Consider the following 21,934-nt stretch of genomic DNA (forward strand, 5'->3'; position numbering starts at 1 on the left):
CCTAAAGAGAAAATTTGAATCTTGATACTGGTGGGCAATGGAGATATCAGTACGCTGTATGGAGGGATGTAGTCTCTCCCGAACGTACCTAGTTAAAAAGTTAGTTATATCCCCCTATCCACTCAGCAGTCCTAGAGACTGACGCTAGAGCACCAGCAGCAGTCATATGCCACCCAGCACCTCCAAAGGACAAGCTCTATATCAACATTTTCCTTTGCATTATAAGTAACTGTATTTTCTTTTTTAGCAAAGAGTAGGTGTTTTTTTTTATTGTATCTTTGTTTTTCTGTCTTAGGCTGGGTACACACTACAGAAAATTTTCACCCAATAAGATAGTTAACAATTTTGCCAACGACTCAAAGGCCCAATCAGCATATCGATTTACTTGTACACACGATACACGTTTTACAAGACTTCCCTTCAGATCGGTGCTCTTCATCTGTCATAACCACCTGCTGAAAAGGTTGTGACTCTGTAAACTCTTTGGAGATCTGCCTATACTGCTGGCCATGATTGCAGACACACTTCAAAAATTTTCTCAACATCATTCCATCATTTATAGAGATTTTTGGTCCATTTATATACAATCAAACGAAACGATTTGCTTTGGAAAGCTAACACATGATTATTGGCGAGTAGACACTAATGCGATATAGGACCAAATGATCATTTATCGTGTGATTGGCACGATAATCAGATGAAAAACCTGTAGAGTGTACCCAGCCTTTGTCTGAACTTCAAAAAGTGAGATAAAAAGAAAGCAGCCAAATTTAAAAAGAGATCCTAAGCAGTCTCTGATACTGCACTGCCTGTGGACTACTCATTTTGTTTACAATTAGTATAAATACTTTGAAAAGGTACAGCAGAAACAATTGCAAGGTTGGTAAAATGAATTAAAATAGAAAATGAAAGACAATACCAGAAGAACTATAGACCTGATTTCTTACATAAATCAGACCAAACTTCCTTCTGTTGTCTTGGCGTTAGACGCAGAGAAAGCCTTTGATAGGCTCTCATGGCCATTTATGTTTCAAACCCTCCAATCCTTTGGATTCTTTGGCAATTTTCTTCAAGGTATTCAAGCCTTATATCATAGCCCATCCTCCTCGGTGTCGACAAATGGTTTGAGCTCTTCCGTGTTTGGCATCAAGAACGGGACGAGACAAGGTTGTCCTCTCTCCCCTCTTATCTATGCACTATGCATCGAACCACTTGCTGCTCGGATTCGACTGAACCGAGATGTGAGGGGGATCCAGGTCAAGAGTAGACAATATAAGATATCGTTGTTTGCAGATGATGTCCTTCTCACATTATCACCTCAAACTTCTCTTCCCAATTTATTCATGGAATTACAAAATTTCGGCTTTCTTTCCGGATACAAAGTAAATAACTCCAAATCAGAAGCGCTTGCGCTACATCTCTTACCTCACATAAAGAAAGTCCTAGAGCTTAATTTTGAGTTTCAGTGGCGACCCAAAGCAATCCGCTATCTGGGAGTCTATATAACAAACTCCTACGAAAATTTGTTTCAAGCTAATTTCCCCCCTTTGTTGTCTACAATAAAACGTGACCTGGGGTTCTCTTTACATCTCGTGGTTCGGAAGGATCAACGCCATCAAAATGAATATCTTACCCAGACTTTTATATTTATTTCAGACCCTTCCGGTTAAAGTCCCTGACTTTTTCTTGGGCTCCATCCAATCTATATGCGGTGAGTTTGTATGGCAGGGTAAGAGGCCCAGACGCAGCAAACTTTGTCTAGCTAAATCTAAATATAATGGTGGCCTGGGTCTCCCCCTGTTTGACAAATATTACCAAGCTACACAATTGACTCATCTCATTTCTTGGCTCTCGCCACTGGGAACCAAGAGGTGGGTGGATATCTAAGATTTGATGTCTCCAGATATAGGAGTTCGCTTTCTACCTTGGATTCCTAGGAGTGTCAGACCAGCCTCAGTCCTTGTTACGCCCTCCATCCGTTTTACACTGGAGGTTTGGGACAAATTGAACAAAAAATATACACTAGCCCCATATCCTTCGCCTCTCACCCAGCTGTGGAGACACCCTGGTTTCCCACAGAGGTGCATCAATGCTTTTGCTTACCCTTGGAGGAATGCAGGAATAGACCGTTTTCTTCATTTGATGGGAGAGCATGCTCCACGGTCTTTCACAGACCTGAGTGAGAAACATGCACTTCCAAACAACCTTTACTTTTACTATATACAAATTAAAAGCTTTATTCAAGCCCAGACTCATTCATCTAGGTTGCGGTTGCCAACAGCCTTTGAGAGGCACTGTATTTATAGCCCGGGTCGCCGTGGCTATATATCGATCCTGTATAGTTCCCTCGTGTCCTCCTCATTTCCTCCTAAGGAACCGTTTGAGCAGGCTTGGGAACAGGATCTCGGAGTGACCCTAGACAAGGAGAGATGGTCGCTCATTCGTGAAAAAATCTCAAGGTCATCTATTAATACAGCTATCCGTGAAAACTCATACAAGGTCTACACCAGATGGTATATGGTCCCTGAGAGGCTCCATGCTATCTTTCCCCAAACCTCAAATTTATGTTGGCGTGATTGCGGGGCGGTGGGCTCTTTTCTCCCTGTTTGGTGGGATTGCCCTCTGGTGGCTAAATTCTGGGACGATGTTATATCTCTGGTCCGACAGGTCACCTCAATTAACGTGCCTAAGAATCCACTCTCGGTGCTCCTTTACCAACCTATCAAGGGCATTACTAAGACATCAGATAAGCTGATCCGACAATGCAGCGAAGTTACAAATAGCTAGTGAATGGAAGAAGGCCTCACAACCTTCTAAAGAGGGAGTTATGAAAAGAACTTGGCACACGGCATCCATGGAATATATGACCAGTCTCCTCCATGACAAGGTCCCCACGTTCCACAAAATATGGGATCCTTGGTATAGCTTTAACTACAGCACTATGCCAGGCCTCTCATAAGCCTAAGTTGCTTCTCCCTCTTCTTCTCTCCTCAATCTCGGTAACTCTCTTTCTTCTATTCTCCTCGTGCTCCCTCTATCCACCTCTCCCCCTCTGTCCCTCCCCCCTTCCTCCCCTCCCCTCGTACCTCCCCAAAAAAATAAAAAATCATAGCAGTATGTTCTATTCACTAGATAAGTAAAATGGTATAAGTTGCACCTCTGCTATTGGGGGAAAAAAAATTCTATCTCAATTGTCCACTTCGCAGATCTTTAACTCCCTCCTGGAATGTTCCTGAATGAGAGAGATGTATTTTTATTTTGTCTGTTACTTTCTTTTGCATTTCTCATTTTTCTTATCTGGTGTCCTTATATCTAGTAATAATGGTACCTGGACAAGATGTATGATTTGTACTGTTGTGCTGTATACATGTATCTGCTGTTATAAATAAAAAGTTAAAAAAAAAAAAAAAAAAATAGAAAATGAAGGACACATTTGTGACTAAGCACTAGGACGTTCCCCAGATCTGAGCCAAGTCTAGATTTTGAGAACTATAGGAAAGTGGTTTCTTCCAAGAGTTCTTCTCCACCTGGCCTAAATGAGCACTGGTGCTCAAGGAAGGAATCATAGGACGACAGAGAAGAAGTGTTTAACACAGATATTATTGACACCCTCATTTAAGATATGAGGAAAACCCTGAATATTGTAGAAGGGCATGAAATTTGTGCCTTGCAAGATAAATTTGTTTGGGCCAAAACATAGGTCTGGAAAAACAATTCATCATCATTGTTTGGTTATAGGATGCCACAGACTCCGCAGCATCAGACAAACTTTAAGATATGACATACATGAATATAATGAACATAACATAAACATGTATAGAATTAAGCATAACAATACAAACATGGATAGTCATGAGCCTATGGATATCTGTACATATTCCAGATATGCGAGTGAAGAACCATCAAAAAATTCAGCTTAAGACAAGACATCAAAGTAGAAAGAGGTGGGCAGACATAAGACAGGTAAAAGGACACTGTCCTCGAGAGCTTACATTTTAGAGGGTGGAAGTTATGACAGACAATAGGTGCAAATAGCACACAAGTGGATTTGGTGGGCAGAGGAAGTGGACAGGGATAGAAGGGGGTATGGTAATTTTGAGGGAGCATTTGAAAGTTTGTTGGTTGGAAGAAAGTCTGGTAGAGCAAGGCAAGGAGCAGCACTGGAGGAGTCTTGGTGATGGAAGTGGGAGGAGATTATGAGGGAGATGCGTAGGTCAGAGGCAGAGTGGCGTGGTCAAGCTGGGGTTTATCTTGTGAAGGGGTTAGAGATGTAAGAATGGGAAGCATGCGAGAGCTTTGTAGATGAAAGTAAGCAGGTTGAACTGAATTCTGGAAGCAATGGGGAGCCAGTGAAGGGATTTAAATGAGAGCGTGGAAGGAGAGAAAGTAAGTCAGACAGTTGGAGACAAGTCGGTCAAGAATTTTAGAAGGGAGCAGAGAAGTGTGGTTATAGTTGTAGATAGAGGAAGGGTAAATAGAGGGTTTCTTGAGAACAGGGAGGGGTAAAAAAAAAAAAAAAAAAAAAGAATGTTTGCAGAGAAAAAGACACTGGTGAAGAAAGATAGGTTAAAGAGGTGAGCAAAGTGCAGGCAAGGAATGGGGAGAGGGAGTGGAGCAGGTGGAAGGGAAGTTTGCTGAGGGGGTAGGCTGTAGGTAAAGAGAGGCTCCATCCGTCTCTCACCCAATCTGTGCTCCTTCAAGCGGGCACTTAAAACTCACCTGTTCCTTAAGGCCTACCAACCATCCACTTAACCTCTCACCTCTTCTGTTTCTCCCTGGCTCCTTTTTACTCTCCCCTTTGCTTCACTGGCTCCCTCTTGTGCCTGATTTTGTCTACCCTCCCTTAGGATGTAAGCTCGTATGAGCAGGGCCCCTCTCCCCTCCTGTCTCCATACCTGTTCTTCCGCTCCATCTTTACAGTATTTGCCTGCCTGGAGTGTCTGAAGTTCTGGTACTTTGTGTTTATTGTTCTGTATTGTTTTACCCTGTATAGTCTACTGTTTGTACCATGTACGGCGCTGCGGATACCCTGTGGCGCCTAACAAATAAACGATAATAATAATAATAATAATAATAATAATAGTAGTGAGGATCTTGGACTCGGCTAGAGGAAAGAAATAACGGAGGGTGGTAGGGTGGGCGAATCTGTCGACAGGAAATTGTGGTGGTCAGTGCAATTTTTTTCTTTAAAGTAAGCTGCAACTGAGGATGGTACAGGTTGTGAGGGAGAAGAGTGAATAGACAGTAACGGGGGTTGTTGTATTTAACATAAGTTTAAATGCAGGAGCAGTTAAATATGCTGCACACAGCAGTATTTATGGCCTCCCCAGTGGCTAGAACTCAAATTGTGGATAGGTAACCTGGAGTCTGATATACACAAATCTGTTAACGGTTGTCTGCTATTAAGAATGAAGAAGAAAATGAAGAGGGCTATAATTTTTTTTTATTTAAGCGAGCCCTTGTTAGTCTCCATTAGCTTGTCCTGGACTCAATATAAAGACCGCCTAACTACTCTTCCTTTTTGGTCAGCAGCCCAATAAGACCAGTTTTAAGAAAGACTGATCATAACCAATTTGACAAAATATTTGCCAGTAGGAAGGTAGATTTGTTCAAATAAGTCTGGATCCAAGCAATCAGGCACTTATTGGTCCAATAAGTTACCAGAACTGTCCCCAGCAAGCATTATTTAGTGTGCGGCTACAGAATGGTCCTGGATCTCAATAGCCGTTTGTTTTTCTTGATAAAACAGAGCGAGGAGACTTCATGACCACCATAGATCTAAAGGATATCTACCCTCCATATTTCCATTCAAGGGCACAATAGACGTTTGCTGATCTAGGACACAAAACCTGAGACTGAGTCTGTCCACAGGTTTTTGCACTTTTACCAAAATTTTGGTAGTAGTTATTTTTTGATTGAAAAAAGGAGTAGTAGTTATAGCTCACCTGACTAATGTAACTATCGTTAGAGAAGCATTGATTAACCTTTAATGATCACATGCTATGAAAACATCTGTGTAAGATTTTTCACTTTAACATATACCTCAGACGTTAACCACCATATGGGCCTTGCCTGTTAATCTGAGGTCCTTTAGCATCGGATTTGTTGAAAATACTGTGTTTCTTTAGAGCTATGTTGGGAGACACCATTTCTTATACTAGCTGCAAAAGATATTCTAAATTTTGATTATTCATGATTATTGACACCATTCTCTATTTGGGGCTCATATAGCACCATTCCTGTAAAATCCAAATAGCTAGAATCCTTATGAGCCAGCTTACATACCCCAACTTTGTCAATCCATGCAGCCAGGGAATACAATGTGATGGTAAAGCTTCCTGAGCAAGATCAAGATGCATCCCAGGCAGCGGGAGGTTTTTTTAGTTTATATTCAACAAATTCAGGGCACCCCAAATAGACCTCATGGCCATAATGGCACATACAAATGTACAGAAATGGTGAGTGGTCACACTTACAGGATCCTGGAAGTTTAGACTAGGGTACATCTTCCCTCCATTGCCAATACCAAAATATCTAATGAAAATCAAGCAGTACATGGCAGAAGTGGTTGCCGATTTACCTTTCTGGCCAAGAAGGACATACTTTACTTCTACTAAATATGACACCAGAAAAGCTCCTTCTGCTGCCTGTCAGATCTTTTATAAGGTCCCTGTATCCTGCACCCCCAGACTGTGTCTGAGGACATGGAGACTGAAATATTTCTTGTTCAGGTTTCAGGACTAAGCTCTTTCCTAGAATTTTTAACACTAGATGTCACTCATAGAATGTGAGATCACTCACTGTGTATCTAAACAGATTCAAGCCACTGAGTCAGACTAAACATTTGTAATGGACAACCCCAAAGTAAAGACACTCTAGCAAGATGGCTGAGGAATTTTATTGGTAAAGCATATAAAGTGAACACTTCCACCAAGTATACTGATGCCCATAGCTTCTTCATGAACAGAGAAGGCTTAGGCCATATCAGGAGATATGTAAAGCAGCAGGATGAAGTTCCCTACAAACCTTACCTAAACATTATAGACTTCACATAGCAGTTTCAACAGAGGCCACATTTGACTGACGTGGAGGGCAACTACTTGCCACCCTTGTTTTTCCACTTTATTATTGCTAGCCATTATCCATGGTTCAGTAATTTTTCTTTTTATATGTAGTGTATAATACTGGGGAAGAGACAGAAGACAGCGTAGGAAGGAGGAAGTACCGAATTCCTCTTTAGCAATTGGATATGATTAACACTATAGTCACTGCTGCCATAGAGGGACTCTAGGAACCAAAAGTGAATAGACAAATTCTTGAATTTTTTCCCCGTTTATCTTTCTTACTTGGGTATTTACATAGGGCCAAATCAGGTTAAGGCTGTAGACTCACAAGTGATTCTTGCCACTCCTTTGCCTACCATGCTGCATAGAAAATATCAAGGCAAATGTTTCTTATTCCATCGCCAAATCTGAGATTTGCTTAAAAAAATGCTGCTTAGTTTCCTAGCAAAACATTAACCACTTGTCATCAAAGCCATATAAAACGCGCTTGATGACTTGGTCAGTCACTTTGGTTGTTCTGGTCCTGACCAAATTGGACAACCATTTCATAGTGTGGCTCAGGCATAAATGATCAAGATCCAATCAGATCCACCAAAATCATGTTGGGAGTGGCAGAGCTGGACATGTAGCCAATTTTCACAGTGATCTAATTAATGGGTCAGTTTAGTCCCTCATGTAAGTGTAAAGCAATGCACAGGTCATATTGTTCAGCAATCATGCGTAGCCAGAATTGGCTGTAATGCCGGAGAGGTTTCTTTTCTTAAAGGCAATTAATTCAATAAAAATAATCTTTTATTTTTTATGGCCCTCTGGGATAGGAACCATTCACCTAAAAAAATTGTAATCAGAAATTCAAAGACATTTACAGTTACAATGAAACACTATGAATGGTGGCATTCAGGACAGCCTCATTAAGAGATCAATACCTTCAGCTTTGATTGCAGGAGCTCCTTGCTGGTAATTATGTGGGTGACTTCAGTTTCTGCAAGTCCATGGGCAATGGCTGGACCACCCAGTGTTGAATACAATGTGACAACTGAAAATATAAAAAACGAGAGTCAGAATATTTGACATTGTTTTACATACGGTGAGTAAAACCCCCAGATGCCAGAAGTCTCCCCTAATTGATATATGATGGAAGGAAAAAAGAAACAAAAAACATTTTTATACATCCCTGTAATATCCAACACTGTTAGTACTGCAATGCTCTTGTGACTCGGAGAGACAAGATTCTTCACATATCACCCCTGACAAAACATAGAACGCAGGAGCCAGTTAATAAAATCTAGGAGCCAGACGCAGATATGCAGTTGTAATTTTTTAGGTGCGATTGACATGAATTTGTTGAAAACAAGATGTGTTCTGAAAGTGGAATGTTACCAAACACTAGTAATAGCGGTAACTTAGAAAGGATCTTCTCAGGTTCTTTATAGCCAAAAGTTTCATATCCTGAGAAAAAATAAAATGTAATGAACACTTGCAATTTTGCAAAAAGCATTAACAACAACAGACAGGTTGTTGTGGTGTGGGCTTGCTCAGATGGATTGGTCTGTACATCAAATAACGGTCTAAAAAAAAAAAAGTCTTGAAGAACAAGTTGTTTTTATTTTGTTCAGTTAGATTTCCAAACATTCAGTATACGTTGGAAAGTGTTCTATTTTAACCTTCTTTTGTGAAACCTTGGGAATGGGGCGTCCAGCCATGGTCTGAGCGCTGTGCTAGAACATATTTCATCTAATGCAGACCAGCTGTTTGAATTTCTACACATGGAGGAAAAAACTGAAGGACTCCTGCGCGCCCTTTTTCCAAATGAATGCAGAGTTGTTCCGAATCTGTTCCTGCTCCCCCACAGAGAGGAAGATACTAGGGGACAGCAGCTGCACTTCTGCCTGGGAGCTAAAGACTGGTGTGGGAGAAAAGGAAAAGCAGAAGTGCACAGTGGTTTTCTTGGCGTTACGGCTAATCACCCTTGCACTAAGCTACAGGACGTACCAAGCATGTCTAGTTGGATAAGGTTTAAAGCTACACACCATGACTGACTGAGCTCTGTTGAAAAATAAAACAGAATGCATTGGCGATCACTGTGCCTCATGGAGAACAGCTTCGCCATATACTCAAGTGTTTGAGAACCAATGAAGGACTATGAATACAGCAGGAATTACTTTTCTATGGCCAAGCAGCTATTTTCTTGCTATGAATGACTTAGTGCATCAATGGGTCCTAACACTACAAGAGTTGGGTTCCATTTGTGCTGGGTTCACTGCTCAGTGCACCATAGTAAACTTTTGATTTAACTACAACTTCCAAGATACAGGAGCCCTCCCCCTGCTCTTGACCATGAGTAAGGATGGCTGCTGTGTGGTGATTCATGTACTGTATTGTTCCATGCTTCACAGTTAGCATGAGCACTAGACACAAGGGAATACATTTCTGATTCAGAAACCACATCTGAAGTTTAACACATTAAGGCTGCATTTAAGAAAACAAAAACAAGTTAAGTCCAAGGATATGAGCTCTGAAAGCTAGCAACCAGCTCAAACAGGCCAGTGTGGATCTACCATGGGAAACTGGATTATGGATGACCTTAGGCTTTTTATTTTATTCATGCTTCTATGTTCATACAGTGAATAAATTCAAATCAGTAAAAAAATGCCTTTTAACTTTGGGAGATATGCCATCCTTTAATCAGGGAAGAATCAGGGAGAGAAAGAAAAGCATGAAAAGAAAAAAAAGTTTCACTTAATTAACTTTAAGGGTGGAAATCAATTAGTCGTGAGGTGTCCAAGGACCGTCCGTGAGAGAGCCCACAACAGCGATGGGACAGAAATGATTAGTTTCCCTATATAATATTTTTTCCCCTTGAAATGTTTATTGTTCTGTTTTTCCTTGCATTAATCATCAGCCTAGGTTCTCTGGAAACATAAAAAAAAGACCACAAGTCAAAATTACTACTTCTCCTACCTACCTATACTAGATGGGCACTAACTTCAACAGCTAAGATTACAAATCACTATAAAAATGTCTGGCGTGTCTTTGCATATATGGCCTTATTATGCCGAAGAGAAATCACTGCTCATGGGCTAAAGGAGTTTACATATATATACATATATATATACATATACACACTTTGTATTCCCAGCAATTCATGTAGTAACAGGTAGAGTTTATGCATTTAAAGAAAATTCCTCTAAAGCGCTGGTTATGAAGTCAGGTACAGCTGTCGTTAAAGAACATCCCCCCAAAAAGTACAAAAGTCTGAAAATATATCGTATAACAGCGCTTATATCTATAAATTGTTATACTGAGTCCCGTTACAGCAATGAATGTAAACAAATTAAAGACATAATACACATATTGCTTGAGCTCAAGAAATGATTAAAACAAACAAAAAAAAAACCCACACCAACAAGAATAGAAAACAAAAACATACAAATCAGAGCCAGCAATTTCTGGAGATTAGTGCTTTAGTACTACAAATACATGGCTATGAAATCGGGGCAGCAACTAACAAAACCATAGGAGTGCCAAACAGAGATCTGGTGAGTAGCAGACAAGTATAAATGGTTACAAGCAGAGGTCAGCAAGGGCAGCCGACAGGATAACCGGTAGAAACCCAGACATAATGGTAGGCAGCAGGGAAGAGTAGCCAAAAACGAGCAGGATCAATAAAGTGAAGACTATACGCTATGGAGCACAAACACCTAGGCAAGCTGAAGCTATTACAGGCAATGGGAGAATGATACTGACAGACTAATAAACCCACCGCTGACCAACCCAAACAGCGGATCAGTTCAGCCCTCTCAGCACTGATAAGCAATGTCTAGAATGTCAAAGTAGTCTGAAAATGTCAAGGCAATCAATATACACAGTTTAAGAAGGCTGAGAAGCAGTGGGACACCCGAGACTGCCAGTTTCTATTCCAGCATCATTGTCCACAATCCTGACAGCTAGATAGCAGTAGTCTAAGAGTTGCTTGCATTCATGGTTCTCGAGTTGCCAGCCAGCAAGACCAGGGTCCAGAATTTCTACCTAACTGGTATACAAATATGGTGAGGATATAAGGCTGCTGAAAGTAAACATTGGAATACACTTCTACAGATGAAATGCATGTGTTGTATAGAGTGGCTAGTGGTATAGAAAGGACATCTAACTAAAAAGTGCAGAGTTATGAAGTTATGAGTTTGAAGTCACTCCCATCAGTAGGGTCTGGTTGGGCAGGCTATGGATACTGGTACTGTGCAATATCCATTCTAACATGAAAGCAAGTAATTAAAACTTTCAGCAGTCCGATTGCAGCATTTCTCACCAATGCAAACTGCAACAATAGGTGTAAATGAAGTTGGGCGAGTGGTTCTATGTAAAAGGGGCTGTTATCCCTATTGCTGTGATTGGAATAAATTGTACAGCTACCCCAACAGAAGGTTATGACGGGGACTAAACTGATTACAACATGCATTAATATGTGATTTAGATTATGGAGTAAGTGGTTTCTCTTTTAAGGTGGAGGTAAAGTATATGAAAAATGCAGAATAACAGGTTTATATTTACATGCAATATATTAGGCAGCAGATTTAGAGGATTCATCAGGACTTTAAACAAGGATGGTCACAGCAACGTACATATAGGAAGGGCGTTTTACTAGTCTGTGGGAGTGTGCAAACTGCTTCTAAAACACATATCAGAAGAAGGGCTCAGCGTGTGGAAGAAATGGATTATGCGTTGTAATTTTACTTTGTGACCAAAATGGTCATAGTAAATTTGTTTCTTTTATTTTTCTTTGACGACATGGAATAAACCTGTTGAGTAAATGAAGGAGGGTGGATCTGTGGGACCTGGCTATGGCTGCTGTTTGGATTTGTCTTTGGGTGACTTGTGGTTGTGGCATTATATCTGTGCTGAAGATGGTTGCTGCGGAGGCTTAGTATCTGGTGGCTGATGCTTTATATACAGTATCCTTGATCAAGGTTTTATAGGGTGCCCATAGTTGTTGCATGGACTTTGATATTGTGCCCAATCCCCAGACCAGCAATACAATCTGTCTGAGCGTAATGTTGGAGCAGAGGTGACATGGGCACAGTATATAGTCTCCAAAGTTAATAGGGCATGGAAACCCTAAGGTGCCGGCTTCAATTTGGCTGACGGTTGGCAGTTGGGGCACTGTATTCATGATTCAGTGACAATAAGGGGCTATAGTAAATGAGTGCTTCCTGGACTTAATGTTGGCCATAGAGTGACAAGCCAAATGAAGGTACTACTTGTATTTTGCACTTTTCCTCTTCGAGGTGCTATCTAGTCCCTGCATGCTGATGAGAGTAGACAATAGAAAACACTGCATATATAGCAAATGGTTTCTGTGCACAGATTAAACTTTGTAATACAGATAGTGGATATCATCTACTATTTTTTCTTATTGCAGATTCTCTACTATACTGTTTTCCAATAAGCATGAATGTGGACAAAGGGTAACAGAAAGCAGACTTAGGATAATTGTGTTGGGTAACTTTGGGGTTTTATGGTCATTGATTACAATAAGAGCCAGATGGTTTATATGAAAGTTAGGACTGTGTAAATTAATTTATGTTAGGCTAACCTGACACAGGATTGAGCAACTTGGCAGGGCTTTAAAGCATGATCTAGAAGTCGTTCAATTCTATCAAGTGGACCAAGGTGTACATTGATACCCTTGTTTAAATGTTTAGATTGAGTTGGGTTTGAGACTAATTTATTGTGATAAAAAGGTCTTATCTGTGGTGCTGGAAGAAATGCAGGCAAGTAAATGCTATAATGATGAGCAGACAGACATGGCTTCTCAAAGGCTAGACAAGAGTGTATGGTAAACTGTTTGATTGCTGCAAGGCCTGAATTGTATATCAGGCAGCAGAAGGTATAAATAGTTACTTGCTTTGCACTTTCCTTAAACCCAATTGTGTTTATTATAATTTAATAAAAGTGGTGGACATTTCACCTCCAAAGGGCAGCATATGGTACAATTACTTGTAATATGACATTTGGTGTTTTGGTTAGGAGTAGAGACCATTCCATACACACAAGTCATGCTTTTCTGCTGAAAGTAACCAACACACAAAGGTCACCTCAAAAAACATAACTTACTCCCGTTATTAAATCACGCACACACATTTCACTTATTTTTGTGTTCATTACAACATAAGACATAATAAAATGAGAACACAAGACAAACATGTATGTAGTAAGTTTTTCCTGCCTCTTCTTTCTAACCTGGTGAAACAGAGAACAAAAACCAGCAAGTGTCTGGGATAGTTCCCACAAGCTGTCTTAACTCACTCATCTGACCCCAGTCACATAAACAATTAAGAGTAGGGAAAGCCTGCTTCTATGGCTTAAGCTAATGTGCTCTGCATATGTCTTACACCCTTTAGACTCGGGAATCTCTCATCACAGTTCTAAAAGCTTCCCAAAATTAGCCAAATCTCTACTTCTCTTTACAATCCAGAGCAAAGAAACCATGACTCAAGAGGCAAGAAGGTAAGCCAGAGGTGACAGTGTGATGCTCGGGACAATATTCTGCTGGAAAACCTTGGATCCTGGCATTCATGTGGGTGCTACTTTGACATGTACCACCTACCTAAACATTGTTGCAGATCAAGTACACCCCTTCCTGGCAACAGTATTCCCTGATGGCAGTGGCCTCTTTCAGCAGAATAATGTGGCCTGCCACACTGCAAAACTTGTTTAGCAACGATTTGAGGAACATGACAAAGAGTTCAAGGTGAATATAATGGACACCTTCACAGGTCTTGTGGAGTTCATGCCTCAAGGGGACAGAGTGGTTTTGGTGGCACGAGGGGGATCTATACAATATTGGGTGTGAGGTTTTAATGTTGTGGCTGATCGATGTATATTGATTGATAAATGGCTTCTGATAAGTCTATTGACGTCTATAGTTTAACTTCCAATCCTGATCAGTAATGCAAGAGATTCTACTAAGGAAATAATTATTTATGCATATATGTTGTACTGGAAGCTTTAAGAATAAGATTTATAAAAAACAAACAAACAAAAAAAAACAAAAAACACAGTTGACATAACACTGCACAGCATTGCTGTGAAGAGTGAGAATCAACTAGACAGCAGGGTAAAAATGGAAGGACAAGGTGGTAAGAAAATAGTTGAAGAGGATAGAAAAACCTATCTCAAAATTAGAAAATGACAAGGAAATACAACAATATACAGCTCTAAGTCTTGAGTTGCATTTTGTAAGCAACCTGTAGTGTAGGGAGGTCCTACACGCCACACAATAGCCTATAGAAGGATATAAAGCGCAATCATGGGTGGAGAAGGTGAACTAGTGATAAACCACAGGGGCTCTGTGACTGCCTTTACCACACAGCCCTGTGCTTCACCACTGGTCTCCCCTTCTCTTCACCGCTTTGTCCCCATGTTGGACTTCCACAAGCTGTAAAAGATGTGTAAAAGTGTACCCAAATACTGTGCTTCAGGAGAGCTGCCATAAGATTTGTCTTACAGTCACTCTGGAATGTGTCACAAAGCACTGAAACAGAAGACCCCTGTTGGTACTACTGTGTTTACCATCTCATACTTAATATATATTAGAGAAACCAGGGCCATAACTAGGCCAGTGCGGACGGAGCCACCACCCAGGGTGCAAGGCTGACGGGGGCGTCATGCGTAAAAGCCACTCCCCTCCCGCTCGTCCACCGGCCTGGTGAATAAGTCATGAATAATTACCAGACTTGGGCAGTGTAGGCCGTGTTAGTTCATATACATACTGTACACAGATTAATAGTTTGGAATCTTTCCAACTGCCACAAGGAGAATTACCCAGATTTAATATTAAAATAATGTGTGTAGAGAGGACAAAATGCAGGTCATGAGGTACAGCAATACACAAAATTATTTCATTTCAGGATTGGTGGGGGGGTGGGGAGGTCTGTTTATTAAATAGGAAAAATATTAATTTAATGTTGGGGCTGGTTGGGGGAAAGTAGCCATATTTATTAACGTGACAGCAATTAATATAATTTGGGTGAAGGGGGGGTCTACTTAGTAAACAAAAACGCTACTGATTTATGTTGGGCTGGTTGTGGGGAGAGAGGCCTAGATTATTCACTCACTGCTCTGCTTTCCAGGAAGTGATTAGTAAGCATCTTTTCCAAACAGGAAATTCCAAGATTTGGCCAAGTCGCAAATGAAATTAAGACACCAGCAGCATCAGGCAGTCAGAGTTGCAAAACCATGTAGGAAAGAGCAGCACAGGGTTGGATAGCCTTCCAGTGCTTGTAAAGGGCTAGACACATTCCCACAGTAAGATGGCCATGCCAATTGTGTCGCTTACAGGTGGCATCTACTGAAGGGGGGGTGCCAGTGTTCACTCTAGCCCAGGGTATTAAAGAGTCCAGTTACAGCTCTGCAGCAACCTGCAACTGCCTCCAATGATCCTGGCATATTCCACTCATCTTCAACAACCTCCCAGTTTTTCCAGTTGTCCTTCCTGTTTCCATCAGTGCATAAAACGTGTCCCCGAGTCGCTTATTGCCCTACATCTCAGCCTCCTTCACTTACCTATTTTCCCTGTATACACAGCATGTCTAATTATTTAATCTCCTTGTTGTACCACAGTGTCTTATTTTACAGGAATACTAAACCATGCATGCTGTTGTATTATGTATAAATCTTAAAGCACTTGTTATGTATATCCTACTGATTGCCTTTACATGAACCTAAATGTATTTTATTTACAGTATCTGGTCTATTGCAGCTCAACCTGTACTATGGTACTCTTGCATCGACAATCTACTTGTCTGTAAGTAAAATATATTGTTACTTATTATCACCATAGATCTATAAGGCACCACAGTGCTCTGCAGTGCCTTACAGTAGGGAAAACAGGGACATACAAGGTAGATAAAATAAAAGACATGCAGACATGAAAACAAAGGGTAAGAAGGGCCCTGCTCGTTAGTGGAAGAGGGCACAGCTGAAACAAGAGGAGCGGCTCAGAGTGGAAATTGGGACAGTTGTGAGAGTTTATAAGTATGAATAGAATTAATCGGGAAGGTGGTAAGCTCTAAAAAAAAAAAAAAAAAAAAAAAGAAAAGATGGATATTCAGAGAGCATCAAAATTTGAAGGTTGCGGGAGGCCTGATTGGGCCTGGCTATGATTTCCATAAGGTTGGTAGCAGCACGGCCTAAGTCTTGTAGGCGGGAGAGAGAGATGGTTACCAGAGAGGAGACAAGGTGCAGATCAGAGGTAGAGTATTTTGACGAGAGATTTAAGATGTATAAAGGGGTGGTGGTGGTAAGGGTGAGTAATTTGAATAATTACTACTTGACTTAATGTAGGTCTACTTTGGCTGATTGAAATAGTTGGAGAAGATATCAGTAGATAAGAACTGTGAAAAACAAGAGACATGTTTCCAAAAACCAACAGCTGCTAAAAGCCCCGTTTCTGATTCTGGTCTCACAAGGCCAGGTAAGGTTAATTTATGTGGATCTTGTGAATTTGCCAAAACACAACAGGACGTCATGACAGAACAAGAGGAAGCAGCTGTAAGAAGCCAGAGCTGCTCTCTCCTGAGCCTCAATCCTCAGCCAGATTTGCTTTCATGTGCTCAGAGATGACATTCATGAACATAAGCTTCCTGCAATGGAGCCTGCATAGTGAGAGATACAAGGGCAATACAATGAGAAAGTCACAGCACAGAAGAGGCAGGAACAAAACAACCAGTAAATGCTACAAATGCACATTTGCTCCAAATCAAGTTGCTACCAGGATGTCCTGATGTTGCGTTTATAAAAAGCCCACTTTTTTTTAACAGTTTCCAGCTTAAACCTTTTTAAACATTTCATCTAATAAGTAGCCTAACTCTGTGGTTCCCAAACTTTCAGTTTGAGGCACTCTTAGAGTATCAATAATTTTTTCAAGGCACCCCTCCAAAATAATTACCGAGCAGTCCTATTTTTTAAGTAACTGGGTCAAAAGAACGTAATAAGTATTTAGGTCAGGACAGAAAGACTTAGTAAGTTGTTTGCAAAAATAATACACATAAATGCAAGGAAAAAGAATATTTTTATATATTTTTTCCAATTATATTTCTGTCAAAGAATAATTTACAGCTAATATTAAGAGGAAAAAGAGCAAACAAAATAAAACACCATGTACAAAAGTTATCACACTCTGCAACCCCCCCCCTCCTTCATCCACTCACTCTGCCGCCCCCCCCCCTCCTTCATCCACTCACTCTGCCGCCCCCCCCTCCTTCATCCACTCACTCTGCCGCCCCCCCCCTCCTTCATCCACTCACTCTGCCGCCCCCCCCTCCTTCATCCACTCACTCTGCCGCCCCCCCTCCTTCATCCACTCACTCTGCCGCCCCCCCTCCTTCATCCACTCACTCTGCCGCCCCCCCCTCCTTCATCCACTCACTCTGCCGCCCCCCCCTCCTTCATCCACTCACTCTGCCGCCCCCCCTCCTTCATCCACTCACTCTGCCGCCCCCCCTCCTTCATCCACTCACTCTGCCGCCCCCCCTCCTTCATCCACTCACTCTGCCGCCCCCCCCCTCCTTCATCCACTCACTCTGCCGCCCCCCCCCCTCCTTCATACACTCACTCTGCCGCCCCCCCCCTCCTTCATACACTCACTCTGCCCCCCCCCTCCTTCATCCACTCTCTGCCGCCCCCCCCCCTCCTTCATCCACTCTCTGCCGCCCCCCCCCTCCTTCATCCACTCACTCTGCCGCCCCCCCCCCTCCTTCATCCACTCACTCTGCCGCCCCCCCCTCCTTCATCCACTCACTCTGCCGCCCCCCCCCCTCCTTCATCCACTCACTCTGCCGCCCCCCCCCTCCTTCATCCACTCACTCTGCCGCCCCCCCCCCCTCCTTCATCCACTCACTCTGCCGCCCCCCCCCTCCTTCATCCACTCACTCTGCCGCCCCCCTCCCCTCCTTCATCCACTCACTCTGTCCCCCCCTCCTTCATTCACTCACTCTGCCCCGCCCCCTCCTTCATTCTTTTGCCCCTCCATTGCTGTTTCCTATCACCATCCCCCCCCCCCTTTTTCTTTACTTACCATACTTGGCCTTCTTTCTTCTATTTCTTCTGTCTTCTAACCAATCCGGCAGCGCCTGGGACCCAGCATCCTCCTCTCTCCTGCCACTTCTCACTGACTATGTCGGACGTGATGATGTCTCGCCCGACATTCAGTGAGAAGCGAGGAAGGAGGAGGATGCTGGGTCCTGGGCGCTGACAGATTGGCAAGGTTTTTTTTTTTGTTTTTTTTTTAATCTTCCTGGCTGCGGCACCCCTGTGACAGCGCCGTGGCACACCTGGGAGCCGCGGCGCACGCTTTGGGAACCGCTGGCCAAACTGTTCCAAACACTGCTTTAGGCTGTGACAGACCAAACAATAAGTAAACAAGTAGTTTTCAACTTTGGAGGAGAAGAAACGAAGACAGGAGTCCTTAACTGCCCTCCTTGCATCATGCAGAGCACAAGGAAGACTGCTCTGCTAATAAAGCTTAATACTATACTAGAACTGCCAGCCACAGCAACTGCACTAGGTTATGGAAGGAGGCAAACTAATTCCATATTTAAGATACCACCAATTTAACCATTTGCTTATAAATCGTTAGGGGGCCAGAGGATAACAAAAAATTGGTATTTTCTGTTCAAGTTTACAGCATTCCCCTAGTAGCCTTAAATTAATTTTCTTTATTTCTCTTCAAATACGTTCATATCCACATTTCTTCTACCAGGTTAAACACACACCCCCCCCCTACGTCAGTAGGATCTGGTGACCGCTGTAAGCTGAGCAGCAGCAGTTGCTATGTTAGGGTAAAAAGGACAGGAGTGACACACAGCACGTTGCAAGAACTCAGTGCAGGCTCAAAGACCTCATGCCCTGAACACTCAGCTCTCCCCCTCACATCCTGCTGCAGGGCCCTTGTAATACTGTCCAACATGGTGGGAAAGCTGGAGCTGGGGTGAGAAAGAGACTACAGTTTATTTAGGTTACATTGAGAATCAGGCCCCTGTATGTCACAGACTTGGGGGATGGTGTCTTCTAGGTTTAAGCTGACTGCAGCAGTAGTGTTGAGTATTGCACAGCAAGCAAATGGTAGGGAAAACAGATTGTAGATTTAAATGATATGTGGAGGGGGATGGAGAGTCAAGACCTGCACTGCATGCGACAGTGCACAATTATCCAAATGCCTGTTTTGTGTCTGATTCAAGGTTTGAGGGAAAGTACTGGACTGCACGAATTCCAGAAGGGAGGTTTGGAATGACAAATATCATTAATATAAATAAGTGGTAATTACAGTCAAACGTCTTGCCCAACAGTGAATAGGAAATTTGGGAAAATTCTTATATTTGGACTGTAGACAAACCATAAAACAGATCTGAAGCCGCAGTGGCCAAGCCAAAGAGTAGCGGTTACAAAACTTACCGTAGATGACAGCGTATTGCATCAGTAAGTAGGTCATGGAAAAAAAAATATTTCTTATCTTACTATTGTTTCAACATTAACAATGAGAAATGTAATGTAAATTCCTCAGTAGAATAATAAAATATTGCTTTGTTTAAACAATGACAGAAACCACCTGACTGCTAACACTGAGCCAGCAGCTTGTCCCCACATCTGGAGTGTGTCACAGGCACTCTGCCACCAGTCTCTTCACCGACATGGGAGCAGAGGCTTTCTATGCCAATGTTATTATTACCGGTTAATTATAACACACCTACATATTACACAGTGCTTAATAGAGAATATATCATTAGCCAACATCCCTGCCCCCGTTGAGCTTACAGTCTATAGTCCCTCGGTCAGAATCTAATTAACCTACCAGTATGTTTTTGGACTGTGGGAGGAAACCCATGCAAACATGGGGAGAACATACAGACTTCACACATATAGGGCTCTGGTCAGAATCAAACCCATTACCCCAGGTGCTGAGAGGACACATACTCACTTCCCTGGCAGTACGTAAATGAAAACACTGTGTGCCTTATTTATAGAAGAGGTTGGTTCCCTGAAAAACTTCCTTTGTACGAGCTTGTGTCTTCTATCTAAAAGCTAGGTTCTGATAGATTTACATTGCTAATAATGGTTTATTGGGAGCACTGGGGAGGAGTTTATGGAATCAAAGGGGTAATGGGACCCACTGGAATACACAGTATAGAGCACAGAGAAGCTGTTGGCTCCCAGGTCAACATATTTGCTTTGCAAATATAAGTATTTGGCAGAAATACACAGATATTCGAATGAGTGCAAAAGTCACAGAAGATCATTTACAAGCCAATAAAGTAAAGTTAAAATGAACGTGGCCAGGCCCTTTTAGTACACAATTTATCAGCAATTTGACCTTTCCACTTCAGATTAATAGCACCAAATATTTACGTAGCAGTCTGCAAATGCATTTGCCATTGTCCACAGTAAATGGCCACAAAGGTTATACATCCATTTAGTTTGTGAGTACAAAAACAAGACGGAAACACAGCTCATTCAATACAGAAATACAGTTTGAGGATAACATTAGGAATCAAAGAAAAAAAAAAAAACAGGATTAGTGAATTGCACAATTGTAACATAACAGATGTGTAAACCATATAGCACAACCTATTCTAGAGGTTCTGGCATCCAGAAGATATAAAATAGTGCAGTTTGTTTCATTTTCTGGGCGGGAATTACATTCCTAGACAAATCGTTAATTCCCCCAAGAGATCAGAGTATTACTCACGTGGGATATTGTACATGAAGCATGCCTGGGCCGAGATTATCCACTCCGCTCGGGTCTCGCAGAATATAGCAATATTCGATCTGGGTTTCTGGCCAAGTGCAGCAAGCCCACTCCCAAACTGAGAGGCAGACATGTAGGCCTCCTCATACGACATCCAGTTGTACTTCCCCAAGATCACCTAGTGAAGATATGGGAATAAAAGCATGTTAGGGAAGTGTGAGGGCAGGCTGCTCTATTACTGTAAATGTAGATTTTCTATTGAACATACAAATGGCACACATATCTTCCACTGCTGCTTATATGACATAATATCGGCCATCAGAAGAACATCCTGAAGATATCAGAAACTGTATTAGAGTCAATACTAAACCAACACAAAGGTATCAGTGTCCAAGTACCATCATTGCAGATTATTTAAATTGTAGTGTGCTCAAATAGCTCCTAGGATGGATTTTATCTGCTGTGCTTGTGGATAGAAAACATATATAAAATGTGCATTTCAGGATGGTCACTAGCTCTGACTAATTAAGTTTTTTTGGCCCTTTCATAAGGCAGACTGTTTATTTAAATTAACTAAAAAGGTGAAGTGCCAGGATTGCAGTGGAGGTGTTCCTGTACACAGGTTAATGCTTAAGTCTCATGCCGAGTCTTCGTGCGCTGGCGAGCAGTAATAGACACCTAAATTCTACAAACATACATTTGTCCAAAGCCAACAAAACTAAGAAATATGTTTTTTGACCCAACTAGTCAATCCCAGTTAGGACCCATAGAAGAAAAAAAAGAAAGCAGTTTTCTATGTAGTTCAAACCGGTTCATATATACAGTTTCATGTGATTTACATGCCATGGATAGCAAGGAGAAAAGAATAAAACAAAAATAATAAAAACAAACCACAGCATTGGGTTTCCTGCTTGTCAGCAGCAGTATTTCAGCATAGCAAGCAACGCTGCAGATAACAGAGCAGGAAACACACCTGGTGCCAAAGAGCTCCAAACAACCCATCTCATTTAGATCATTACTGCCCCTTTAATAACCTATTCAGAAGGCTTTTTCCATGTTCACAATAACAAACTGGTTTAAGCCGTGGATGAGCTCAGTGACTAACCCTCTCTTCTCTGGGGAGTTGTCC

General features: G+C 41.9%; 1 protein-coding gene across 2 annotated transcripts in view; it reads right to left on the minus strand.

Moving 5' to 3' along the window:
• ACSL3 (acyl-CoA synthetase long chain family member 3) overlaps positions 1 to 21,934 on the minus strand; it is a 69,600-nt gene that overhangs the window by 24,123 nt on the left and 23,543 nt on the right. For both annotated transcript variants that reach the window (XM_075201849.1, XM_075201848.1), the window contains exons 3-4: positions 20,806 to 20,983; positions 7,991 to 8,100 (exon numbers count right to left, since the gene is read on the minus strand). In XM_075201849.1, coding sequence (XP_075057950.1) covers positions 7,991 to 8,100; positions 20,806 to 20,983 — 288 coding nt within the window. The remainder of the gene's footprint in view (positions 1 to 7,990; positions 8,101 to 20,805; positions 20,984 to 21,934) is intronic.

This window comes from Mixophyes fleayi, chromosome 3 (assembly GCF_038048845.1).
Source record: "Mixophyes fleayi isolate aMixFle1 chromosome 3, aMixFle1.hap1, whole genome shotgun sequence".
In the NCBI taxonomy this organism is placed as follows: domain Eukaryota; kingdom Metazoa; phylum Chordata; class Amphibia; order Anura; family Limnodynastidae; genus Mixophyes; species Mixophyes fleayi.